The sequence below is a fragment of the Stomoxys calcitrans genome, chromosome 4 (genome assembly GCF_963082655.1).
Source record: "Stomoxys calcitrans chromosome 4, idStoCalc2.1, whole genome shotgun sequence".
In the NCBI taxonomy this organism is placed as follows: Eukaryota; Metazoa; Arthropoda; class Insecta; order Diptera; family Muscidae; genus Stomoxys; species Stomoxys calcitrans.
Genome location: NC_081555.1, coordinates 105692160 through 105716788, shown reverse-complemented (window position 1 = coordinate 105716788; position 24629 = coordinate 105692160). Strand labels below are relative to the sequence as shown.

The window sequence follows — 24629 nt, the reverse complement described above, 5'->3', positions numbered from 1 at the left end:
TGTAATTGAAAATTTCTGCAAAATGTGTATCAGGCTATCCAGGGTTTTACGTTGAGAAATAGAGAAAATATCTCACAAGATCGGCTGCTTTTGGACCCGCCCTCGTATATTCAACTGTGGTCCAATTTGACAGGAGTGGAGATACAACTCCCCGTTCCAAATTTCAGTGAAAGAAATATGCCAAAGCATGTAAATTTATCTATGCCTTCTTTGAAAATTCTTAAATCTTGACTTATGACAATGTTTCACCAACTTTTCGTTATTAATAGCCTTGGGTTTGTCATGTTGGTGTACCGTTTTAAATTAAAACAACAAAAATTTTTTCGTTATGTTCAAATTGATTTCTTCCTTAGTTAAACCGCAACATGTAACAGTCGAAATAATAAATTTCTCCATTTGAACTGCGGTTGTGTATTTGCTTTAATGAAATCAAAAGTGCCAAAGTATTCTTTCTTTCTTTCTATCTTCCAGGCACTTGAAATAGAAATCCATCATAATGCACCACCGACACGCTCACGACTGACTGTTGTTGTCGTCCCAACAGACATGACAGAACTAAATGTTGAATGATGAATTGAAGTTGTCGACTCATCCTGCCGGCATGTCCCAGCGTATGAGTAGCTTCAGGCATTTTAAAACTGAGCTTTCAAAAATTCAACAGATTTTCATTGCTATTTGGGATGCGATAAGAAATTAAAAATTGGCATAACTTTTGCCTTAAGTACTGAACATGACATTTAGAGAAAAATTCAATTTTGCCATAATAGATGTTTGTTTATAGTTTCTATTTGTTAACTAGTAGTCATTATTTTTTTATATTAGATTGTGCAGCGATTGTATAGTCGTTTTCTTGGGTGGGGGAAAAGTTTCATATTGCCTTGTGGGCTTACACGTGCATTTTTTGGATATGATCTCTAGCATAAGGGTTTTTGCGAGTGTTCCATGTACCAGGTAATGTACTACTGATCTCTTACAAGTCTTTGTTACTTAAAACTTTTTTTTTACTTTTTGGATAAAATCAGTTCTAGATCTTAAAACACTTACCATCTTTCTCCTTTTGTATCTTCTTTATTGTCTTTTTGCATTCATCCAATTCGCGAGTCAAGCGTTGCATTGCCTTATTCTTAATGGCCAAATCGACACGCATGCCACGTATGGTGGCCAACAAGTGGGCATCTTCTTTGGCATTCAAAGCGGCCTGGGCAGCCATCAGGGAAATGGTTGAATCTGATTGGGAGACAGGTAATTTGGAGGCTATTGCTGAAGATAGATGATTTCCCAAAGCTGTAGCCATGGGTTTTCGTATACCACTCTGTTTGGAATTGGGTCGTGAATTATTGGGTGTAGAATTGGCCGTGCTGCTGGTGCTAGAGCTAGCCGAGAGCGGCTGTGTAGAACTTCCAATTGTATTGGTACTACTTTCACGTGTGCACGATGCAAGAGTTTGAATACCAATAGTTTTGCGTGGTATCTTCCTCACCTTGGTGGTGCTAGCAACTGGCGCTGGCGTAACGGGAACAGGAGCAGGCTGAATATATGGCTCTTCGGTTTGTGTGCAGTTATTGTAGAACTTTTCAGCCTTCTTGGAAACGAAATAGTCCAGGGTACGAACTTGCGATTCGATTTTCTCATTTAGTTTGGTATTGATTTCTTGAAGGCTGTAAATTGAAGAGAGTTTTTGCTCTCAGTTAAGAGACAGATATGAATGTCAAGTTTTATCATATGCCTACCTTAACACTTGAGTTTCCAAATCGGCAATGTGCGTCTCATATTTGGCCTGTACGGAGTTAAAACGTGCCTGTACATTGGCAAGTATTTGTTGAGCTTTAAAGTCTTGTTCTTTGGCATCTGCTTCCAATTGGGCAATACGTTGTTCCAATAGTTTTCGACTATTGCGATTCTCTTGATCACTGCTGGACATTCCACCACCTTTCGAAGCCACTAAAATAGAAAAAGAATGAATGGTATAAAATTATCTACATTAATATTTCAAAAGTTTAGTGAGAGCCGTTTTAGAATGAACCTGTTACCAAAATGTTATTAGTATTAGTTTCCTGTTATGATCCTCTCACCTTATTGCTCATATCTAATTATGACAGCAAGATTGTTTAAAAATGCTTTCAGAAGCGAATTGCCAAACATTGGGTAGTACTTAAGATTAACTTTGTACTTTGAATTGCTATCTAATGAATACGAAATGCTGCAAATCCAAACGACCAAATGCAGGCCGGATGGCCTGCTCCGAGTTTTTTAAGTCCGAGCCGAAATAGAGATCAACCACGGGCCATGGTTTTGTGCAGTATGCTGCGAACAGATACACCCATCATCATCATCTGTCAGGTGCACCACGTAGAATGGAGAGTAGAAATTGCTCACGCCTTCACGGCCACACTCACCACGTTGGTTAATTCAACAATCATTGCCCAATGCCGTCCAACATTTGGTATTTTCAATAGCTTAAATAATAAATATCGATAGTATCGATAATATCGTTAATTTTCCATCACCTATATTTCAAACGAATATGAGAAGTAAAAATCGGGAGATCGATTTATATAGAAGTAATACCAATGCACAGAGCAATTAAAACCAAGGTTAATAAAGTCAGTTGGCAGCCATGAGCGAAATCATTGTACAAAATGTTAGCCAAATCGGATGAAAATTGCGCCATCTATAGGCGCAATGTATTTTAAAGGATACATTCAGTGTCGGATTGCTTATTTTTGTTTAGTTTTGAAAAAAATATAACTTTTGCGATAGAACCCATCGGAAAAATATCAATCGATATATAGTCAAAAAATTACATATCGATAGTGCCAATTTGCCAGCTCTATTTACGCACGCTTCTGGTCAGTGCCGGTACTGTTCGGTTTGCCAAAACCGCTTCTATCATCGGTCGGTGTCGGTGCATGGATTGGGATTGTGCTCTGGCCTTGTATTTATATAGTCGCACTGAATAGTGTGTCCTTGGAGTCACCTTTTGCGCCCTCTTCGTCGGACTATGTGACCCCTCCGATCTCTCCCGTGCGGCAATATACGTAATAGCAGCACCCCAGTCCCAATATTGCAGGGTCAGTGTCGGGAAGGAAGTGTATCTTTCTTGTAATTGAATTGCAATGGTCAGCGAGGCAAGATTGACGAGATGGTGGATTTTATGATTCGGAAGAACATATTGTTTGCGATCCAGGAGACAAAGCTGACCAACACTTACAGTTTGCTCAGTTGCCACGGATACAATGTGCTACGTTAGGTTAGGTTGAATAGAGGGTGCAGATATTAATCCGCCCCATGCCACTATGGACATCCACCTAAGGCAGTAATCGGCTTGTTGTGCGCTCTAAAAACTATAAAGCGTGCTACGTTAGGATCGTTTAAGAAATAGAGGTGGAAAATTGGACTTCGTGATACACCATTTCATGCAATATAGACTCATCTCGCTTGCGCCTAGCGCTAGTGACCCCAACGTGGAGTGCAGGGAGATAGCAGTCTGGTCCGGTGCTGCCGAGATAGAGCTATACAACGTATACATTCCGCCGGGTGGTAGTTGTGACCCAGTTATTGGCCAAGCCCTCAAAAACCCGACATAAGTGGGTAACTGTCTGGCAGTAATCGTCTGGTTCTAGGAGATCTTAATGCACATTATGTTTCATGGCATTCTTCCCATTCGTTGTATCCGTGGTCTCTGAGCCGAAGGACAGCCATCACAATTTACCGGGGACGAAGATACGAATGTCATCCGTGGCGCCAAGTCATCCTAGGCGTTGGCTCCCGACGAAATCTCTACACTGATGCTGAACCTGGATCTACCTAAAGTCGAGTACCTTACAACTGTCCTTAAGTTGCCTTTGAACACTCTTATGGTACCAGATGTCTAGATGATGGGCAGAGTGATCCCTGTACTGAAGCCTGAAAAAGACCCGAGTAAGGGAGTAGCAAGACGCTTGAGGGACTACTTCTACCGAGCTTCGTTGGAGAATTTCCATTTGCCGAGCTGCAGCATGAATATCGACGACTGCATAGCACAAGAACTGGTTATCATGACATCACCGCACACAATTGCCGTGGCTTCAGTCAGCACAGGCCATGTGGTAGAACGGTTCTCGTGGCCTATCGAAAGTATTCGACACAGGCATACCAAACTATTTGAGGACATCGCCAACACGTACCTCCAGCCAGCGCTGAAACGATGGCTCGCGAATAATCTGTGTGGTCGCCAGTCATATGTGGAATTTAGGGATAAGAAGCCGAAGCACCGTGGAGTGAAACAGGAAGTTCCCCAAGGCGAGGTGACCCTTCCAGACGGCATAGAGATTGTATCATATGCGGACTATTTATCGATCATGACATCATCATGTTTCCCGTTTATTGTTTACTCTGCGATATGTTTAACGCCAACCTCAACGAACTTACCCTTATTTCGCAGCAAGAGAACTGATGACATCTGCCACCAAATCTTCAGACAAATTGTTCACTATATACACGCATGAGGTGTGTAGGGAGCTGAAGGCTATGGTAAATGGAGTTACAATTTCGACCATCAAGTGTCCCAAAATACTTGGTGTCACATTTTACAGCTCTTACACATTCTCACCACATGCCACAGCAATTTGCAATAAAGTCTAAAGTACAAACAAGGTTTTCAAGTCACTTGCCGGCAGCAAATGGGGTGCTGACGTAGAATCCTTATTAACCACGTACGAAGGAAATGGCCGGTCTGCGGCAAGTTATGCAGCGCCACTGTCTAGCCTCAAACCAAAATTGCAATTTTTGCCCATGAACATTCCACTAAGGAACAGGGGCAAACTTCTCACATATTAATGAGTGCAGTCCGATTCAAGTTTAAGCTCAATGATAAGGGGCTTCCTTTTTATAGCCGAGTCCAAACGGCGAGCCGCAGTGCGACACCTCTTTGGAGAGAAGTTTTACATGACATAGTACCTCACAAATGTCGCCAGCATTAGGAGGGGAAAATCACCACTGAAATTTTTTTCTGATGGTCTCGCCAGGATTCGAACCCAGGCGTTCAGCGTCATAGGCGGACATGCTAACCTCTGCGCTATGGTGGCCTAGCCTCAAACCACGTGCCAATTATCATAGAGCTTCGTCGTCCGATGATGAACGCCGAAAATACGTTAAACTGGTCAGGTTTCAGAGCCCATACTGAAGATGCTCGAGACGTTCGAATTCGAGCCATCAGACCAAATTTCCTGGCCGAGGAAAGTGATGATCTTCGCCTGGCCAACCTTAGTAGCACGAGCATAAGTAAACTTAATGAAGAGATTGACAGGTTGGTCAAAAATCACAAATGCAAAACATTGTTGGGGCGAGTCGAGAAATGGTGCCAATAGATTGTGGTCAACAGTGAAATCACTCAACAACCCATCAAGGAGCACATGACAATACGGAATTGCCTTCAATGGACAACAGACACTCGAATCAAAACGATGTGCAAACCATCTTCGTACATAATTTATGGAGCAACCTAAGAAAGACATGGAAACTCCCGTTCAAAACTGAACTACAGCGTTATGTAAAATACATCCTCGGAAGACATCGTCGAGATTAAAAGATGAGGTAAGCCATCGAAGGCTGTGGGTTCCGACGCAATATCTATGCTGATGCTCAAGTGAAGTGGGAATGATATACCTGACGGATGTCCTAAATCTATCAATCACCACCATCTTCCAATTCCAAATTCTAAAGCCAGGTAAATCTGCAAACCAAGAAGAGTCATATGGGCCAGTCTCTCTCTTGTCGTCGGCCGCAGAGACAATTAAGGCGCTGATCCTACCTGGCCTCTGCTCGTACCTGAATCCAACGGATCATCAAGGTATCATCACACATATCTGTCATGGTCTGAATGCGTAACGGCCTTATGAACGTATTGTCCTCGTGGCTCTTGACTTGTAAAAAGCATTTGACACGGTCGACCACATCATTCAGATGCTGAACTCAACTCAACGAAGAGCTATGTACGGCCGACAATCGTATGTGGAGTTCAGTAATACTTAGTCAAAACGCCGTAGAGTTAAATAGGGAGTTCTATACGGGGGTGTCGTATCCCCAATCCTGTTTAACCTCTTACTCCCCCCATATCCCTCTGGCGTGGAAATAATATCATTTTCAGATTACTGCTTTGCTCTCGTGAGTGCCAATAACTTCAACAAACTGTGTGAGCAAATAAATATTTACCTTCGGGGCTTGGCAGAATTTTTTAAAAGCCGTAACCTAAAAATCTTTCTCACCAAATCATCAAGACATTATTCACCGCCTGGACAACTGATTATGCCTAAGAGCTTGGTACACAGGTCGATGGACAAACGATCCAAACGGTTAAGCACGCAAAAATCTTGGGAATAACCCTCGACCACTGCCTCTCAATGTTGGCCCATGCTTCTAAGATCTACGAAAGAGCAAAGAAGACCGTCCTTAAATCTTTGACCGGCAGCACCTGGGGAATGGACTGTTGTCGACCTATAAGGCGATCGGACGATCGGTGTTAAGTTATACAATAAATGTCCATCTCTATTGAAGTTTAACAAAATTGGAAGGTTATGTCGGGTGAGAGTGGCAGTCTGTGTTTAGTACACAGACTCATTTGTATTATTTTAGTCCATTGTGATATCACAGTAGCTGTGACACTGGTGGAAATCGAACCCACGGCCCCCACACGAGCACGCTACCAACTCGGCTTGACGGTGACCATCAAAATTGGTAAATTTTTTTTTTGAATAATGTTTACCAAAATCCTAAAAAACTTACCTATTAAAGCCGATACTGAATCCGGATGTTTCCGCATCAATATTCTCTCCATTTCCCTACATTGTCGCTGCAAGTCTTGTATGGTCTTAACATCCTTCTCCTTCATTTCCAGAGCTCGTTTTCTTTCGGCTCTTGTCTCCTCCAGTTCGGTTTGCAGGACCTTTTGCAGTTCTAAAGCCTCATCGCGATCATTGCGAGCTGCCTGCAATTCAGTTCTCAAAACATTGGCACATTCATTCAAATGTTGAACATCCAATTTCAACATTTCCGATTCTTCCTGCAGTTGGGTATTGCTCTCCCTCAGTTTGCGATGCAGCTGCGAAACGGTGTCATGTTGTATGCGGAAAGATTCTAAACGTTCCTCGGTGTCTTTGAGACGTTCCTGCAGTTGTTCTATCTCCAATTTGAGGGCATGTTCGCGGCTTAACGAATGATGCGAGGCAGAGGTGGTGAGCGCAGGGGCTTGTTCATTGATGGGCGAAGTCATGATGGAGACCACATGTACCGGTGATGAATTAACCGATTTGTCACAATACAAACGTGATGTGGTGCCAATGCCAATCGATTTAACATTCGGACTGGCTGAACGTTGTGAGGAGAGGGCAACGCTGGCACTACAGGTGCTAGTCAACAAATATGCTTGGCTGCTAACACCACTATCGGGAGTAGTCATCGATGATCGGCGCCCCAGATAACTACCGGAATTACAACGCTCCATGACGGCGGCGGTGGAAGCTTGGGTGCTCGCTGCCAAACGTTGTGTGGGGCTGGCCAAGAGGTTTGGCGAAGAGGCGGTTGTCTGCTTTTGCAATGAATGTGACTGTGGCGAATTGTGGCTAATTTCACAGCTTGGTCGCCTGGCACCTTTGGCACCATTGTCATTATTGCGTTGCTGTGTTTCATTAGCGGAATGGAGTGCCTGTTGATCCATGGCGGTACGTGATGAGTTTATCGATGACATGGAGGAGAATGTGGAATTGGTTAAGTTCAGGGAATCACTGTTGGCAGCTGTGTGGGGATTCGCTTCATGATTGGCATTCAAAGACGGCGGTAGCTTTCCCACAAATTGGCGTTCTTGGAGTTCTGGACGCTTGCTGGTTTCGCCATTATCATCATAATCAACAACGCCATGGTCAACATTAACATCAATGTTTTCGTCTTCATCTTCATCGTGGACTATTAATTCGATTGTTTCCATGGCTTCGGTAATTTCTTCAATCTGCCAAAGAAAAACGGAAAAAGAGAAAAACAAATTAGAAAGACCCCTGATATGATGGCGATGATGAGAAAGAAGCTAACTCTCATAATCAGATTATTATTATGAAAGAATACGTGTGGTGTATGAATAACCTCCATTGGGTACATGGATTGATGGGTGACTGACTGGATGAATGGGTCGCATGGATAATAGGTGGATACTGGAGCTGTAGTTGCAAACGTGTAACTAATGGAAATTCAAATGAAATGGAAAGTGATGGCTATGATGGACATGGCATGTACGAATGTCTATCTGTCTGTCTGGTCGTCACACTGTCAATCCGTTGGGTCTGAGGTTGTTGAAATTTCACACCTTTAAGTATTCTATTGTTTGATCCCATCATCAATATCCACACTCACATCATTATCATCATCGTCATGTTCATCATCTTTCCGTCAACACCATAGACGCTTGCTGTAGGGCCATAGCCTGTTGTCTCACCCAGCATTATTGATTTTCGTTCGAAACGTCTATTTATTCAATATTCAATTGTTGTGTGTACCTTTTATGTTGAATATCTTACAAAAATATTTCAGAGCATATTACTTGGGACGGACAAACGAGCGGATGCTTGGGCGTACCGACTGAGGGATAGGTAAGTGCTTTGCAGTTGCTTGGCACGTATCGTTTGGGCCATGCCTTTGCCAATGATGTTGATTATTATGATGATGTTGATGATGATGACTACGTTGTCGATGATGCTTCCAGGTTTAGCTTCTTATTTCAATATTTCAGGCCATTGTATGCCTCAGCTTCAATGGATCTGAGTGCGAACGACGTTATGGAATTGTTGGTAACAATTTTACTTTCGCTTTCGATTGCATTCATAACGTGGAACCATCGATCGATCAATCGAACGAACGACTTTAGGATTTTGGTATTTTTCTATGCAAAGCTTGTGAGTTATTTACAGCTTAAATAAGTGAACATAGATTTTTGTACACTGGGATTGTCTAATGACTATTGATATTCTTTCCTCATTTTGTTTAGTAACCAAATCTTATAAAATTTGTAAAAATAAGCACCGGTATTCACAGAACTTAATGTAGATTTGAAATAGGTCTATTTGACAGATTTCGTTTATAGAACTATCAAATAAACCTATTTTACCTTGTGTCGGAGTCCAGGTCAGACTGCGCAAACCTGGTTTAACCCCCAATTGCCCCCTAGGGGGAGTGAAGGACATAAGACACCTTTTTTCGTCCTTTATAAAATGTTGGAATTGAAGTTAAATTTTTTGTCGGGCAAACCGCCCAGGTACAATACTTTGTTCTTCCAGTAAATGGAATATTCTCTTCTCTCAAGTTGGAGGGTGCCTATGTGAGTAGCCTAAACCACTTCAGTCGCCCACTTCGCTCTGTGTGTAGAGATTCCTGAAGGATGTTGCCAGGAGTGGCGGGAAAATTTAACTCTCCACAATAGCCATGTCATGAGTATGCACCACCACTTTTACACCACTTTTTACCAGAGACAATCATTTTTTTGTTAATGGTTATATTCTTGGGGAAAAAGCAAATATTTTCTAGGGGAAATTCCATCAGCATAGCTTAAAAATAAATTTTCTACAGTATAAAAATTTTCTTAATGTTTAGTGCTGGTCAATACCCTTGGTTTAGGTGTGATTTAATAGGAAGTATGTTCACCTACACTGGTGTTTACGTAGTAACGTATCTCCCGAGATGAGAAATTGTGCATGAATATAGACATGGGCTTTGGTCTATCAGTAGGCATGGGCTTTAGTCCATAGTACTGGAAATGCTTCCAATAATTTAAAGTCGCGGCATCCAAAGTATAAAGATAACCTTTTATGACCAAGAGACCCCCCCGGCAAGGGATAGCAGTGAGCACCGTACAGGGTGGAACATTGAGGTCCGATTTGCTGTCACGAGAAGCTTAGCTGCAAGCTACCGGGCGCGTCCACAAGTTTCGGATAGTGGAGTGCTCCATACGGAGTAGCTGCAACGGCAGTCATGGACAATCTGCAGTATAGAGCGGAGAGTCTCAGTCAGGGGCCGGTTAGTACCGGTTCTTGCGCAAGTACTGAGTGGCTATGATGCTCGATATGACAAGGCGAGTTATTGGCGCCTTTAATAACCAATGGCCAACCTGTTCCCGCAGTGTTCGGTCCTTTGGGCCGGAAAGAGCTTGCTCACCTACAGGAGCTTGAAGAGGATCGCCAACTTCACATGAAAATGTGGCTACAACAACAACCAAAAGCCCAATGGAAAGATCAAGTGGTGGCAAACACCTCGAAACTTGGTGTCATAGATTAGAGAAAGAGCGCCAAAGGATTGAGGTGCTTGGAAAGCTATTCTGAGTTCGGATAATGGTCATAGCCAATTAAAGTAAAGTAAAGTAAGTTAGGGGAAAACATTTTAATTGGGAATTTTTGGGGAAATTTGTTTGGGATTATGGGGATCTGTCTCAAGAAAATTTGGCAACCGTAGATGAAACAGTAGTCCGACTTGTGTGGTGTTCATCGTTATCACGGGAAGCTTAGCTGAAAGCTACCGGGCGCGTCCACAGGTTGCGAATAATGGTATGCTTTGTATTTATGCGAAGTAAATGCAAATGCGGCCTCGGGCAGTAAGCGATTTCGAGAAGAGTGTGTCAGTGAGGGGTCAGATGCAATGCATTTGTGGTTAGTTAGAGACTGAAACACCCTGTCTCCTGTATTACTCTGGTGGATGAGAGTCTAGCCACAATCCGCATAAAGACCAAATTCTTCAACATCAACCATATTTGACCTCATGCACCTACGGAAGACAAGAACGAGCAGTCAAGGATATTTCTACCAGCGCCTAGTAAGAGAATACGACCGCTGCCCCGCACATAATGTTAAAATAGTTCTGGGTGATTTTTATGAGAAGATAGGGAAGGAAAATATCTTTGGTCCAACAGTCGAATAACTTAGCCTCCACGAAATAACGTCTGATAATGGGTTAAGGCTAATAGACCCCAGAACAAGAAGTAAGGAACCAAATTGATCACGTTGTGAACGATCGAACCGAGGAGAGAATATGGAATCGGATCAATAACTTGTTGCAGCAAAGGTTCCTACCCGATTGAGTATAGTGAGAAAAGTACGAATTGACACTGCACGGAAGCTGAACATTGAAGAGCTACATTGCTATATAAGGAAACAAGGAGTGGACCCAATACAGAACCCTGTGGAATACCTCTTGGGACTGGAAAATAACAAGAACACCGGCCATCAAAACATACCGATTGGCTTCTATTATTCTATTCGTAAGATAGGAAAATATAAGATCCGTTGTTCTTTCAGAAAATTTATATAAATGTCTCAGTTTCAGGCAAAGGATATTGCGATCAACGGAATCAAATGCCTTCGAATAATCTAAAACAACAAGAAAAGTAACTTTATCGTCGTCAATATCACTCCTAACATTTTCAACTACTTTCAAAAGTGCAGTAGTGCAACTGTGCTTTGGCCGGAAATCAGATTCAAAATCTGTAAGCAACGAATTGCTTGCAATATATCCTGATATTTTCCTGTTGACTAAAGTCTCAAATATCTTCGAGATGTATGGAAGTATTGCTATTGGCCTAAATTCCTGGTTATTCTTTGGTATTGGGACTGTGAACAGCAACTCCTTAAAATAATAATGTTAAAAAGATGACACATATATGGAAGAATAAAAGGTAGAATTATCCTAAAAAATCTCGGGTCAATACCATCAGAACCAATGCCATTAGACTTCATCGATACCACAGCGTTAACGATATCGTTTTGTCCAAAACGCAAGTCTGGTGAGGTGTTGTTCCTATTATGGTCTACGTTACAAAATTCACTTTTATAGAAATGTACGTTTGGCTCAGGAAAGGAAATGTTCAAGAAACTCCTATTAATTTCATCTAAATCAACATGACTACCAATTGATGCATTATCACTTCCGATTCCAATTGACTTGAAATGTCTCCAAGTATATTTCGTGTTCAATGCCTCTAGAAATTCACGTCTAAAATACGCTATTTTCCTAGTCTTTATACAAGAAGTGGTCTGATTTCTTGCACGCTTTTAATCATTAAAGAGTTCAGGTGTTTAGTTCACGCTTTAATATCATCATCAATCCACTGATTCCCATTCGTAAAAACTGTTCGGGTCTTCATCGGAATACATTTGTCGAAAATCTGACTCACGTTACGTTGAAGAAATGCAGTCTGATCGTTTTTGGAGTTCATTTTAAGCCTACCCAGAATGTGTAGATCTACCGCTCGCATTTATTCTGAGTAAGATATCCGTTGAAAACAAATACATATTATTAGGTGCAGAGATTTCCCTGTTGAATTAAAGCACGCGAATCAAAAACACTTCCGCGCCACTCTACCCAAAGTTTTGGGTGCTGTTCTAACAACTTCTGATTTACTTTATTGCTGTGACTTTTTTGCAAATTGTGATTCTCGTAGCAATCGGAAGATTAATACCTTTTTATAAAGTTTTTTTTTTTTAATTTAATTTTGTACCATACCAATAGTCATACACATTTTACAGGTTTGAAAAGTTTACCTACTTCAACAAGCTCATGTTAGTATCCATAGTCAAATATGCCACTTCAATGCAAATAAATTTTAAGAAAACTATCACATTTGTTTCGAACTATGCTAAAACCAACAATAGTTTAGTTTTTGGTGAATTGGCAATACAAATATTTATGAATAAATAAAGGCATAGTGTAGGTGTTTATTTTTGGTATGCCATTGCAGGTGGGTTAGTATCCTTTGGTTTCGTTAGATGTGTAAGTGTGTATGCTCAATGAGTTTCTTGTTGCTAATGCTTTTGTTGATGCTCTTAGTGTTGTTGTATTTTTGTATAATAAATGGATTGGATTATAAAATTTCTCATATAAATCATACATCTATCTTTAAATGGCTGTTGCTGCTGTTGCCACTGTCTGTCGTATGAAGTGGGGTCTTCTGGAACGACGACAACAACGAATTTCGTCGTGTAAAGTTATCAAACCAAACAAGCAAACCACTTTCCATTTTTCTGAAAACTTGTCCAAAAAACTTAATAAGAGCCAAATCCATACCAAAACTCCAACTGCAGAGCAGGCTGGCTGCCTGGCAGCAGCAGTAGTCTTGGATAGCAGGTGGCAGCAGGCTGGCATGTAGACATGGCAGCAGCATAAATAACATCATGGCTTAGAAAATAAAAGACACATAAAAATTTTTGTTATTTATATTTCTGTTGTATAGCCATTGTAGTTGTTGTTGGACTTTTAGGTGGTTTTATGCAGACCTAAGAAAAAAAAAATAAAAAAAAGATCGCCAACATTTATGTAAATGCCGAAAGCTGCTGTCACTTTCAATGAAAAGTGATACCATTGCCAATGGTGACACTGTAGCAGCAGCATCATCTGCCTTCAACATCAACAATAACCACAATTGTATCGGAATGAATATCCCATCCAGCAGTTTAATAGACAGCAACTTGCAATTGCAATAATAGCTAGCCTTCAATTTGTTTTGAAGATCCCCATCCTTGCATCAATGCACTATGTTATGTTTTTCTTAGACAAAATTTGGAAATGGGGAATCTAAACTTTTGGGTAGGTCTTCCAAAAAGCGACCTTTTTTATACCCACCACTGAAGGATGGGGGTATATACATTTTGTCATTCCGGTTGCAACACATCGAAATATCCATTTCCGACCCGATCTATGTTCGTCCCTCTGTCTTTTAAAATCACGCTACAGTCTTTAAAAATAGAGATATTGAGCTGAAACTTTGCACAGATTTTTATTTTTTTCATAAGTAGTTTAAGTTCCAAGATGGAGTTTATCCGAGTATATCTTTATATAGCCCCCATATAGACCGATCCGCCGATTTAGGATCTAAGGCCCATAAAAGTCACGTTTATTATCCGATTTTGCTGAAATTTGGGACAGTGAGTTGTGTTAGGGCAGTCGATATCCTTCTTCAATTTTGCCGCGATTGGTTCAGATTTGGATATAGCTGACATATAGACCGATCTCTAGATTTAAGGTCTTGGGCACATTTATTGTCTGATTTTGTCCAAATTTGGGACAGTGAGTTGTGTTCGACCCTTGGACATCCTTCTTCTATTTGGTCCAGATCGGTCCAGATGTGGATATAGCTGCCGTATTGACCGATCTCTCAATTCAAGATTTTGAGCCCATAAAAGATGCATTTATTGCCCGATGGCGCCGAAATTAGGGACAGTGAGATGTGTAAGGTCCCTCGACATCCTCCTGCAATTTGGGCCAGATCGGTTCAGATTTGGTTATAGTTGCCATATAGACCGATCTCTGGATTTAAGGTCTTGGGCACATTTATTGTCTGATTTTGTCCAAATTTGGGACAGTGAGTTGTGTTCGACCCTTGGACATCCTTCTTCTATTTGGTCCAGATCGGTCCAGATGTGGATATAGCTGCCGTATTGACCGATCTCTCAATTCAAGATTTTGAGCCCATAAAAGATGCATTTATTGCCCGATGGCGCCGAAATTAGGGACAGTGAGATGTGTAAGGTCCCTCGACATCCTCCTGCAATTTGGGCCAGATCGGTTCAGATTTGGTTATAGTTGCCATATAGACCGATCTCTGGATTTAAGGTCTTGGGCACATTTATTGTCTGATTTTGTCAAAATTTGGGACAGTTAGTTATGTTCGATCCTGGGACATCCTTCCTCAATTTGGCTCCGGTCCGTCCAGATTTGGATATAGCTGCCATATAGACCGATCTATCGATTTAAAGTGTTGGGCCCATAAAAGGCGCATTTATTGTCCCATGTCGTCGAACTTTGGGGCAGTGAGTTGTGTTAGGCCTTTCGACATCCTTCTTCAATTTGGTTCAGATCGGTCCAAATTTGAATGTAGCTGGCATATAGACCGATCTCCCGATTTAAGGTTTTGGGCCCCTTAAAGGCGCATTTATAATCCGATTTCGCTGAAATTTGACACAGTGACTTATATTAGGCTTTTCGACATCTGTGTCGTAAATGGTTCAGATCGGTTTATTTTTAGATATAGCTACTAAAAAGACCAATATTTTGTTATACACAATTATTAGTATTTGTTCTTATTAGTATTTGGTCCAAATCGGAACGTATTTCGATATAGCCGCTGTGGGGCATATGGTATGCATATTTCACCGGATTTCGACGAAAGGGGCTTTACATATATACCCGAGGTGGTGGGTATCCAAAGTTCGCCTCGGCCGAAATTAACACCTTTTTACTTGTTTTATTTATAAATTAATTTAACGCCAAACGTTTAAACTGGATTGTGCATATTGAAAAAGATGCCAAGTTCAATTTATTGTTGTAACTTTATCCAAACTCAATTTTTTACGAATTATAAGCAGATCTCAGTTTGTAATTCAAACTCTTTCACTCTTTTTACTAATTATAAGCAGATCTCAGTTGGTAACTCAAACTCTATTAGAGCCTTCCATTTTCGCACAACGCTTTATGGTTTTGTATTATGATTATGCTATAAATAAAAAAACAAAAACGTTTGTTGTTGTTTTCACACATTTAAATACCTACTTTGTGATGGATATTTCTTTATAGCGTAAATGTTACCTAACAATGTATGTGACATTAGAAATTCTTATTGTGTTTTCTTGTACCTGGCAGCCGTTTGTGTGTTGCTCTAATGATTTTTGTCATTGAACATACCAACACTTTTGTGCCGAAATTTTATAAATTACCATTCGCTATCGTCCGAGCTACTCAATACACTGACTGCTATTTGCTCAGTCAAACAATAAAGGAAAAAATGTGTGTGGAAGAATGTGTCTATACCAATGACGTGCATTGCAATTATTTACAAGCCTATGGGTCTGATTGGGACTATTTTCTTGTGAACGTACAAAGTAATGTGCAATAGAGTGAGTATTTTCGCCAACCATTGGTCTATAAGCTCAAATACTCACCCTTTCTCTCTAGTAGGAGAGACACAAGAGAATAATTATTGCTTTCGCTGTTAAAGAGTTTTTGATTTTACAACAAACGGAAGGTTCTTTTACCGTTAAGAATGCTGCTAAAGGGTTAACAATAAACAATGTTAGAAACGTTCAATAATAGTATGTTTATGGCTAACGTTTGATATGTTGAAGCGAAATGTTACACGGTTACAATAAATCAAAATTTCATGGTAAAAGTATTTTGTTTATCGTAAATTTCCAAACGTTTTATTTTTATTTTTGCATGTAGGTACTTAGGATCGTTACAACACTTTTAACCCCTAAGCTGTTGGTCTACGTTTGGCAGTTCTAAAGACCGATGATAGGCTTAATATGGACTTCAAAAATTCAAAATCTGCGGTGGTAGCAATTGATAGTAGCGACACGACACTTGCTATGGGACTGTAGGTCCAGACAAATCAAATTTCATCTTCGTATGTCTATCATTTGACTAGGCCATCGGCTTTCTCTGGCAAACGAATTGGTGAAAGAGCTCAGAAAAAGCTGATTGCTCTCAAGCTTATTGAGAGGTATGGTGCAACAGATGCTAAGAATCTCACCAATAAGGAGTGACTCCCTTAATTAGGCTCAGGGAATGTTAGCTGGGCAGGTTTCCACGGAGGGCCCTATTCGCCAACGCACCGTGGGATGGGATTTAAATTAGTGAAAATAAGTCTGCCATTCGTGAACAGATAAAGGTATCTTCAAAACATTTTATATGTTTATATCTGAGGTGTTATCCAGGCTATGTGCCAAATTTCAGAGCCGTAGAAGGCCCGGGGCCTATTGTTGGGTAAATCAAAGGTTTATAATTTGTTTTGACTCTAGTGTGAGATATGTAGAGTACAATAATGTATGTTTTTTTAAAAAAGCCTGAAAAATTCTTCGAGTTCTCAAAACACAAAGCTGAAACCCTCTACTTGATAACATATTTTTGTTATCCCAGGTCTACCGCTTTTTTTTTACCGAAAAATACCGATTTTGCAAACATCTTTCCCCAGGATAGGCAAGAAGATATACCCTATAAAGGACTTAAAAATTAGAATTATATCTTTGTTGGTTTTGTTTTTAAGCTTTTTTCGATTTGAATTTTCATTTTCACAAAAGTGTACATTTTGGGCTCATTTTTATACCCTCCACCATAAGATGGGGGGTATACTAATTTCGTCATTCTGATTGTAACTACTCGAAATATTCGTCTGAGACCCCATAAAGTATATATATTCTTGATCGTCGTGAAATTTTATGTCGATCTAGCCATGTCCGTCCGTCTGTCCGTCCGTCCGTCCGTCTGTCTGTCGAAAGCACGCTAACTTCCGAAGGAGTAAAGCTAGCCACTTGAAATTTTGCACAAATACTTCTTATTAGTGTAGGTCGGTTGGTATTGTAAATGGGCCATATCGGTCCATGGAATGAAATTTTGCACGACGTGTTTTGCTACGATATCCAACAACTGTGCCAAGTATGGTTCAAATCGGTCCATAACCTTATATAGCTGTCATATAAACCGATCTTGGGTCTTGACATCTTGAGCCTCTAGAGGGCGCAATTCTTATCCGATTTGAATGAACTTTTGCACGAAGTATTTTGTTATGATATCCAACAACTGTGCCAAGTATGGTTCAAATCGGTCCATAACCTTATATAGCTGTCATATAAACCGATCTTGGGTCTTGACATCTTGAGCCTCTAGGGGGCGCAATTCTTATCCGATTTGAATGAACTTTTGCACAAAGTACTTTGTTATGATATCCAACAACTGTGCCAAATATGGTTCAAATCGGTTCATAACCTGATATAGCTGCCATATAAACCGTATTGGGGTCTTGACTTTTTGAGCTTGTAGATGGCGCAATTCCTCTCCGATTTGGTTGAAATTTTGCATGACGTATTTTATTCTTACTTTCAACAACTGTGTCAAATAAGGTTCAAATCGTTTCATAACCTGATATAGCTGCCATATAAACCGATCTTGGATTTTGATTTCTTGAGCCTCTAGAGGTCGCAATTATTATCCGATTTGCCTGAAATTTTGTACGACGGATTCTCTCATGACCATTAAGATACGTGTTTATTATGGTCTGAATCGGTCTATAGCCCGATACAGCTCCCATATAAATCGATCTCTCTATTTTACTTCTTGAGCCCCCAAAAGCGCAAATCTTATTCGAATTGGCTGACATTTTACACAGGTCTCCAACATATAATTTAATTGTGGTCCAAACCGGACCATATCTTGATATCGCTCTAATAGCAGAGCAAATCTTTTTTTATATCCTTTTTTTGCCTAAGAAGAGATGCCGGGAAAACAACTCGACAAATGCGATCCATGGTGGAGGGTATATAAGATTCGGCCCGGCCGAACTTAGCACGCTTTTACTTGTTTGTTTTAGCACAGGTGTTTCTTGGACAATATTTTCGGGCACTAGAGAGTCTGGGCCCTCCACGTCCCCTACCAATTTTTTTTTGCGCGTCGAAATGTTTAATTTCTGGTTCGACTTCCAAAATGTCTCTATTCAATGGAAATCACTGCTTTAGCGATATGTAAGTTAAGTCTTCAGGATCAGACCTAAAGGGCAACTCATGACAGACGTTTCCAAAATTATGGAGGCCAACCTAGATTTGAAGTGGTCTACCGCTTTGGTGCCGCTGGCTGGAAAAGACGTCTCAGTCATTGTGTCCGTTTTTATACCCTCCACCATTCGATGGGGGTATACTAATTTCGTCATTCTGTTTGTAACGCCTCGAAATATCTGAGACCCCATAAAGTATATATATTCTTGATCATCATGTCATTTTAAGTCGATCCAGCCATGTCCGTCCGTCTGTCTGTCGAAAGCACGCTCACTTTCGAAGGAGTAAAGCTAGCCGCTTGAAATTTTGCACAAATATTTTTCATTGGTGTAGGTCGGTTGGGATTGTAAATGGACCAAATCGGTCCATGTTTTGATATAGCTGTCATATAAACCGATATTGTCTCTTGACTACTTGAGCCTCTAGAGGGCGCAATTCTCTTCCGATGACTGAAATTTTGCATGAGGTGTTTTGTTGTGACTTCCAATAACTGTGCTAAGTATGGTTTAAATCGGTTCATGTTTGGATATAGCTGCCATATAAACCGATCTTGGGTCTTGACTTCTTGAGCCTCTAGAGGGCGCAATTCTCGTCCGATTTGACTGAAATTTTGCATGAGGTGTTTTGTTGTGACTTCCTATAACTTCCTTATTATGGCGCAAATCGGTACATACCTGATATAGCTGCCATATATACGGATCTGGGATCTTGACTTCTTGAGCCAATAGAGCGCTCAATTCTCATCTGATTTGGCAGAAATTTTGTACAACGGCTTCTCTCATGACCTTCAACATACGTGTTAATTATGGTCTGAATCGATCAATAGCTTGATACAGCTCCCATATAAATCCATCTCCAGATTTTGATTCTGAGCCTCTACAAAGCGCAATTCTTATCCGAATAAACTGAAACATTGTACAATGACTTCCACAATGTTCAGCATTCATTTATGGTCCGAATCGGACTATAACTTGTTTAATTTTATTTTATTTTCTTTTGTTTTATTTTATTTTGCAAAAAAAAAATGCAAATTTGCCTATGAACAGGGGTAAACTTCTCACAATGAGTCCTGTCCGATTAAAGTTTTAAGCTCATTAACGCAGACGTGCTTAGGGACCTTAGGCGAAAAGCGTAACCGGAAGAAGCCAAAGTCGCCATCCGTTCCGTCATACGCAGGTGTTATTCTCCTCGTTATGGGCAATGGTGCTCTTCAAGTCGCTCAAGGGCACTTTTAAGGAGGCAGTCGTGCAGGACCTAAAATCAAGGGCGGCAATAGAGACCCGCGACCTGGATTCCCTCTCCACCGCGGAAGAGATCGCTGATACAGGGATCAAGGCAACGGGAACAACAGCTGTAGAAGTGACAGTGAAGCTAACTGCACTTAATTGCAGAGAGCAGAAAAGGGCCATCGTCTCTTTACCAGCCAGCTGTACTTATAAGTTGCTGAAGATCACCAGATTGGAATGACGAACTGTCGGCTGAAATATTGGGATGAGAGAAAATGCTGCTTCAAGTGCTTTGGAGCATGACATCTACAGTGCAAGGGATGCGATAGAAAAAAAAAGGGATCTGCCAGAAAGCAGAAAAGCACCATCGTCTTCCTAAAGGGTGATTTTTTTGAGGTTAGGATTTTCATGCATTAGTATTTGACAGATCACGTGGGATTTCAGACATGGTGTCAAAGAGAAAGATGCTCAGTATGCTTTGACATTTCATCATGAATAGACTTACTAACGAGCAACGCTTGCAAATCATTGAATTTTATTACCAAAATCAGTGTTCGGTTCGAAATGTGTTCAAATTTTGACAAATCTTGTTCAGCGATGAGGCTCATTTCTGGTTGAATGGCTACGTAAATAAGCAAAATTGCCGCATTTGGAGTGAAGTGCTCTTCCAGAAGCAGTTTAAGTGCTTTGAAGCTTGACATCTACAGTGAGAATGTAAGAGACCCGATAGAAAAGGAATGGGACTATGCATTAAATGCAGCAAGATTGGACACAAGATAAATGAGTGTACTAACCCTCGGAAATACTGTATATGCTCGAACAGTGGAAAAGGACCGATACTTCACCTTCCTGTCTCAGTATGATGTAAAGGAGACACACGGCTGGCATGCTAAGAATGACACAGGGTTGGTTTTTAGTCGGTACCGTTGATAACGGCGTACGGCATAAGGCGAGCGACGTACCCGTCCCATGCGTAAAGCATTTTCCCATACTGATACGCAAAAAAAGGGGTCTTGATCAAGGTGAATTACCACGATAATGTTTCTCGAATGAATACGTTGTTTGAGTTCTAAAGTTAGGCTTTTCCTTACTGGTTGCAATGAAGATTAGTCACATATTCATCATTGGCACCATCGTGAATCATAATTACAGTATTTTGTTAAGAATTTTATTCAGAATTTCGCTTTTAAACATTTTTCATTTTAAGAAAATTTGATTTAATTTTCTTTTGTCATCTTTAACAAGTTTTAGTCACATTTTCTCATTTTATTTATATTGAATTTTTTTTTTTGTCAAAATAGATTGGTAAACTAAATGTAGGACAAAACAATTGTATACAAGACCATGGTGGCGAGTTGTGTTCATTTCTTTAAACTTCTATGCATGAATTCATTTAATTTAGTCTATGGGTTATGCGGTCTAATCTTAAGGATTTGTGTTTGTCGGCCACTTGCATGCCACTATAAAATTTCGTTTTGCCATTGGCCTTATGCATCATTAAAGTTAATAAACAGTTTGGATAGTTTCGCATTTTTTTGTTTGTTATTATTTCAATTCAAGAGGTTTGTTTTCTTAGTCAAAGTGTGTAGCTGGCCAACAACCAATCGGGCAAACAACCACAAACAAATAAATTCGCCAGCAAGCGGCGAGCAAAAAGTAGAAACTAAACAAATGCATTGGAACTGCCCATGTAAATTTGTGACCATTAAATAGTTTCCTTGGGCTATCGTAAACTTTTAATCTTAAAGAGGAAAAAAACCTGGCTTTGATAGTTCACCCTCGCACACTCTGTGCTCTGTCTGTTGGCACAATAAACTGGTGTATAACAAGTGGCTCTTTTGACCAGGGTAGTGGTTTTAGAAAGGGGGCAAAGGAATCTCCATTTTGCCGCTGGGCTAAAGAAAAAATAAATAAATGCCCGCTAAGTTCGGCTGGGTTGAAGCTAATATACCCTTCACCACGGATCGCTTTTGTCACGTTTTTGTTTGCACGATTTATCTCAATAGTGAGATGGGCAATAAGAACATTAGAATTTATTTCCGTAGTTGCTCAAGAAGTCAAATAGAGAAATAGGTTATATTAGAGCTATGTCAGGTTATGATCCGATACTGATCGCTCTTGGCTCAAATCATTGTGCAAAAGTTCACCCAAATAGGATAAGAATTGCGCACCCTAGGGATTTAGGAAGTACATTCGGGAGATCGGTTTATGTGAGAGCTTTATCAAGTGATTGTGAACAATTTCAGCCAAATCGGACATGGATTGCGCACTCTAAGGGCTAAAAAAGTCATGGGAGTCTATATCCAAATTTAAACCGATATGGCGGAGTTGCAATCAACAAACTACATCAATAAGAAGTACATATGTGTGCACAGTTTAATCTAGCTAGCTTCAGCTGTTCGACCGCTGTCGTGATTTCCACAGACGGACTGATGGAAGAAGGCGGGCCTTTCCCCTTACCACAAAAGTACTACCCAAAATTAAAAGTGGACCGATCGAGACAATATGAGCCTTAGGTATGAGGTAAATATGAGTAAAAGGTATTCGGGAGAAGGGTGGGAATTTGGTATGAAAAATATGGTCTAGGTAGCTGGGGGGCCGCCACGACCCCAAAATCCCCTCAAATCATGACAAAATGGGATTCAAATGACAGATATTCGGTGGTAGATTACAAATTAAGTCAGGAAGGAGCAAAATGCTATATAATTTCTTGATATCGGAAGGGGGGCTGACCCTGCACGTCACCCCAAAAACATCACTCAAAAATTTAAGTGGACCGATAGGGACAATATGGGATCAAATGAAAGGTATTCGAGATTAAGAAATTGATTTAAAAAATTGGGTCCAAGTATATAGAGAGTCGCCCAACCCCAAAACCCCTCAAATGGGCATTACGACAATATAGGATTAAAATGAAAGATATTCGAGAGTAGATTACGAATATGTTATTAAAAATAAAGTTCAAGCAATAGGGGCTGACCACCCTTCAAAATTGATTAAGAAACATAATTTTAGCTTGATGTTAACGAAGGTGCGCTACGGACACTGTGTTATCTTTGATACAATATCCGATGTTCCAGGCAGTGCGGATTACATCCTACCCGAGCCGTTTTTTTAAAAAAAGTACAGTACCACTATTCCTGATAGAACCGATTGGAACTACGATATTCCCGGTAAAAGAAGTTAAATAGACTTCTATACGGATGGTTCCAAACTAGGCGACCAGGCGGGATGTACTCCAAAGATCGAAAAGGTTACCCGACTACTGCAGTATGGTCCTTGCAATTAATGAAGTTGAAATCTTTGCAATTAAGGAAGTTGTGAAATGGCTAAGATATAATGTCGTTACGACGATTGGCATAAATATCTTTTCAGACAGCCAGGCAGCCAAGGTATCAAGAAGTCAACATAGGAGATCGGTTTATGTGGCAACTATACCAAAACATGGACCGATTTGGCTCATTTACAATCCCAACCGGCCTGCACTTATAATAAGTATTAGCGTGCTTACGACAGACAGACAGCCGAAAGGACATGGCTAAATCAAATTAGAACGCCAAGACGATCCAGTACATATATGCTTTGTTAGGTCTCAGATCAATATATCGATGAGTTACAAACGAAATGACGAAATTAGTATACCCTCATCCTATGGTGGAGGGTATAAATATCACTCTATGTCTGTTTATTTGTTTGTATGTTCCGTATGGACTCAAAAGTAACTGAACCGGTTTTCTTGAAATTTTCACAGATGGTGCAGTGCAATGGTCCTATGGGTAAACTGAGTACCACTTTTGTTGACATCTGAAGGGTGGCGGACCCTCCCCCTTACCCTAATTTTCAGATCTCAGAAATTGGTGGTGGGATTCAAGCAAAAATGTGTTACGGCCTACTTGTACCTACTCCTCTCATTCCCTACACCCCTGACCAAATCAACTAACTACTCGCCTAGGTAGGGTAGGTATAATATGCATAGAAATCAAGAAAAAAATAGACTAACCTCAACCAAAATGAAAAGGAATTTTCAGCATTTCTTGTTGCTGAGACGATGATGACGATGCAGAGGATGTTTTGACTCTTCATATGTTGCTATGGTCCTCATGTGGTTGGGAAATGAACACCAACATCTTAAGGAGTCCAATGAAAAATGTACACTCTGCATGTAGATATGCAGATAAATCAGTTTAATTCGAATGAACAAAATGCCATGTACCCCAGTCACAAGACAACAAAAATACCACCACCAACAACGACAACTACAACTACAACAAAGGAAAATAATACAACTGATTCTGTGGTAATAGCCACATTTCCACGATTGCCGGACAATGCTGGGTTAGGCTATCTTATTGATGGAAGGAAAAATAAAAGGTCAACAATAGACTACGAAATGATGAAGGCAACGAAGAGTGAATCAAACCCATACACATAGGGTTGCAAAGAGTATTGATATTTTATTAAATCCTTAAAACCTGTCTATGGAAAAAAAAATTTGGCAAAAGTTACTATAAAAAAATGTTGACAAAATTTTCTATTAAAGAAAATGTCTACAAAAATATTTTTAAAATATTTTCTATAAATAAAAAGTTTTTCTTTAGAAAAAATTTTTTAAAAATATTTACTATGGAAATAACATTTTCATAAACTTTTCTATAGAAAAAACTATTGAAATTATTATCTACGGAAAAATTTTGAAAAAAATTTTTAGGGAAATAAATATTTGATGAAAATTTCTATAATTTTTGTGAATATTGTTGATCTGAGAAATTTTGTGTGGTTGGTAATCGTTTTGGCTTAAGGTCATTTGGTAGTTTTAATTGCTTTTTATTCTGATATTTCGGTTGACAACGTCAAACCA

The 24629-nt window shown here is 40.2% G+C and overlaps 1 protein-coding gene across 2 annotated transcripts in view; it reads right to left on the bottom strand.

Annotated features, from left to right (window-relative positions):
* Window positions 1-24629, bottom strand: part of LOC106085895 (bromodomain-containing protein DDB_G0270170) — a 252082-nt gene that overhangs the window by 18924 nt on the left and 208529 nt on the right. For both annotated transcript variants that reach the window (XM_013250349.2, XM_059368359.1), the window contains exons 2-4: window positions 6763-7981; window positions 1731-1941; window positions 1045-1658 (exon numbers count right to left, since the gene is read on the bottom strand). In XM_013250349.2, coding sequence (XP_013105803.2) covers window positions 1045-1658; window positions 1731-1941; window positions 6763-7981 — 2044 coding nt within the window. The remainder of the gene's footprint in view (window positions 1-1044; window positions 1659-1730; window positions 1942-6762; window positions 7982-24629) is intronic.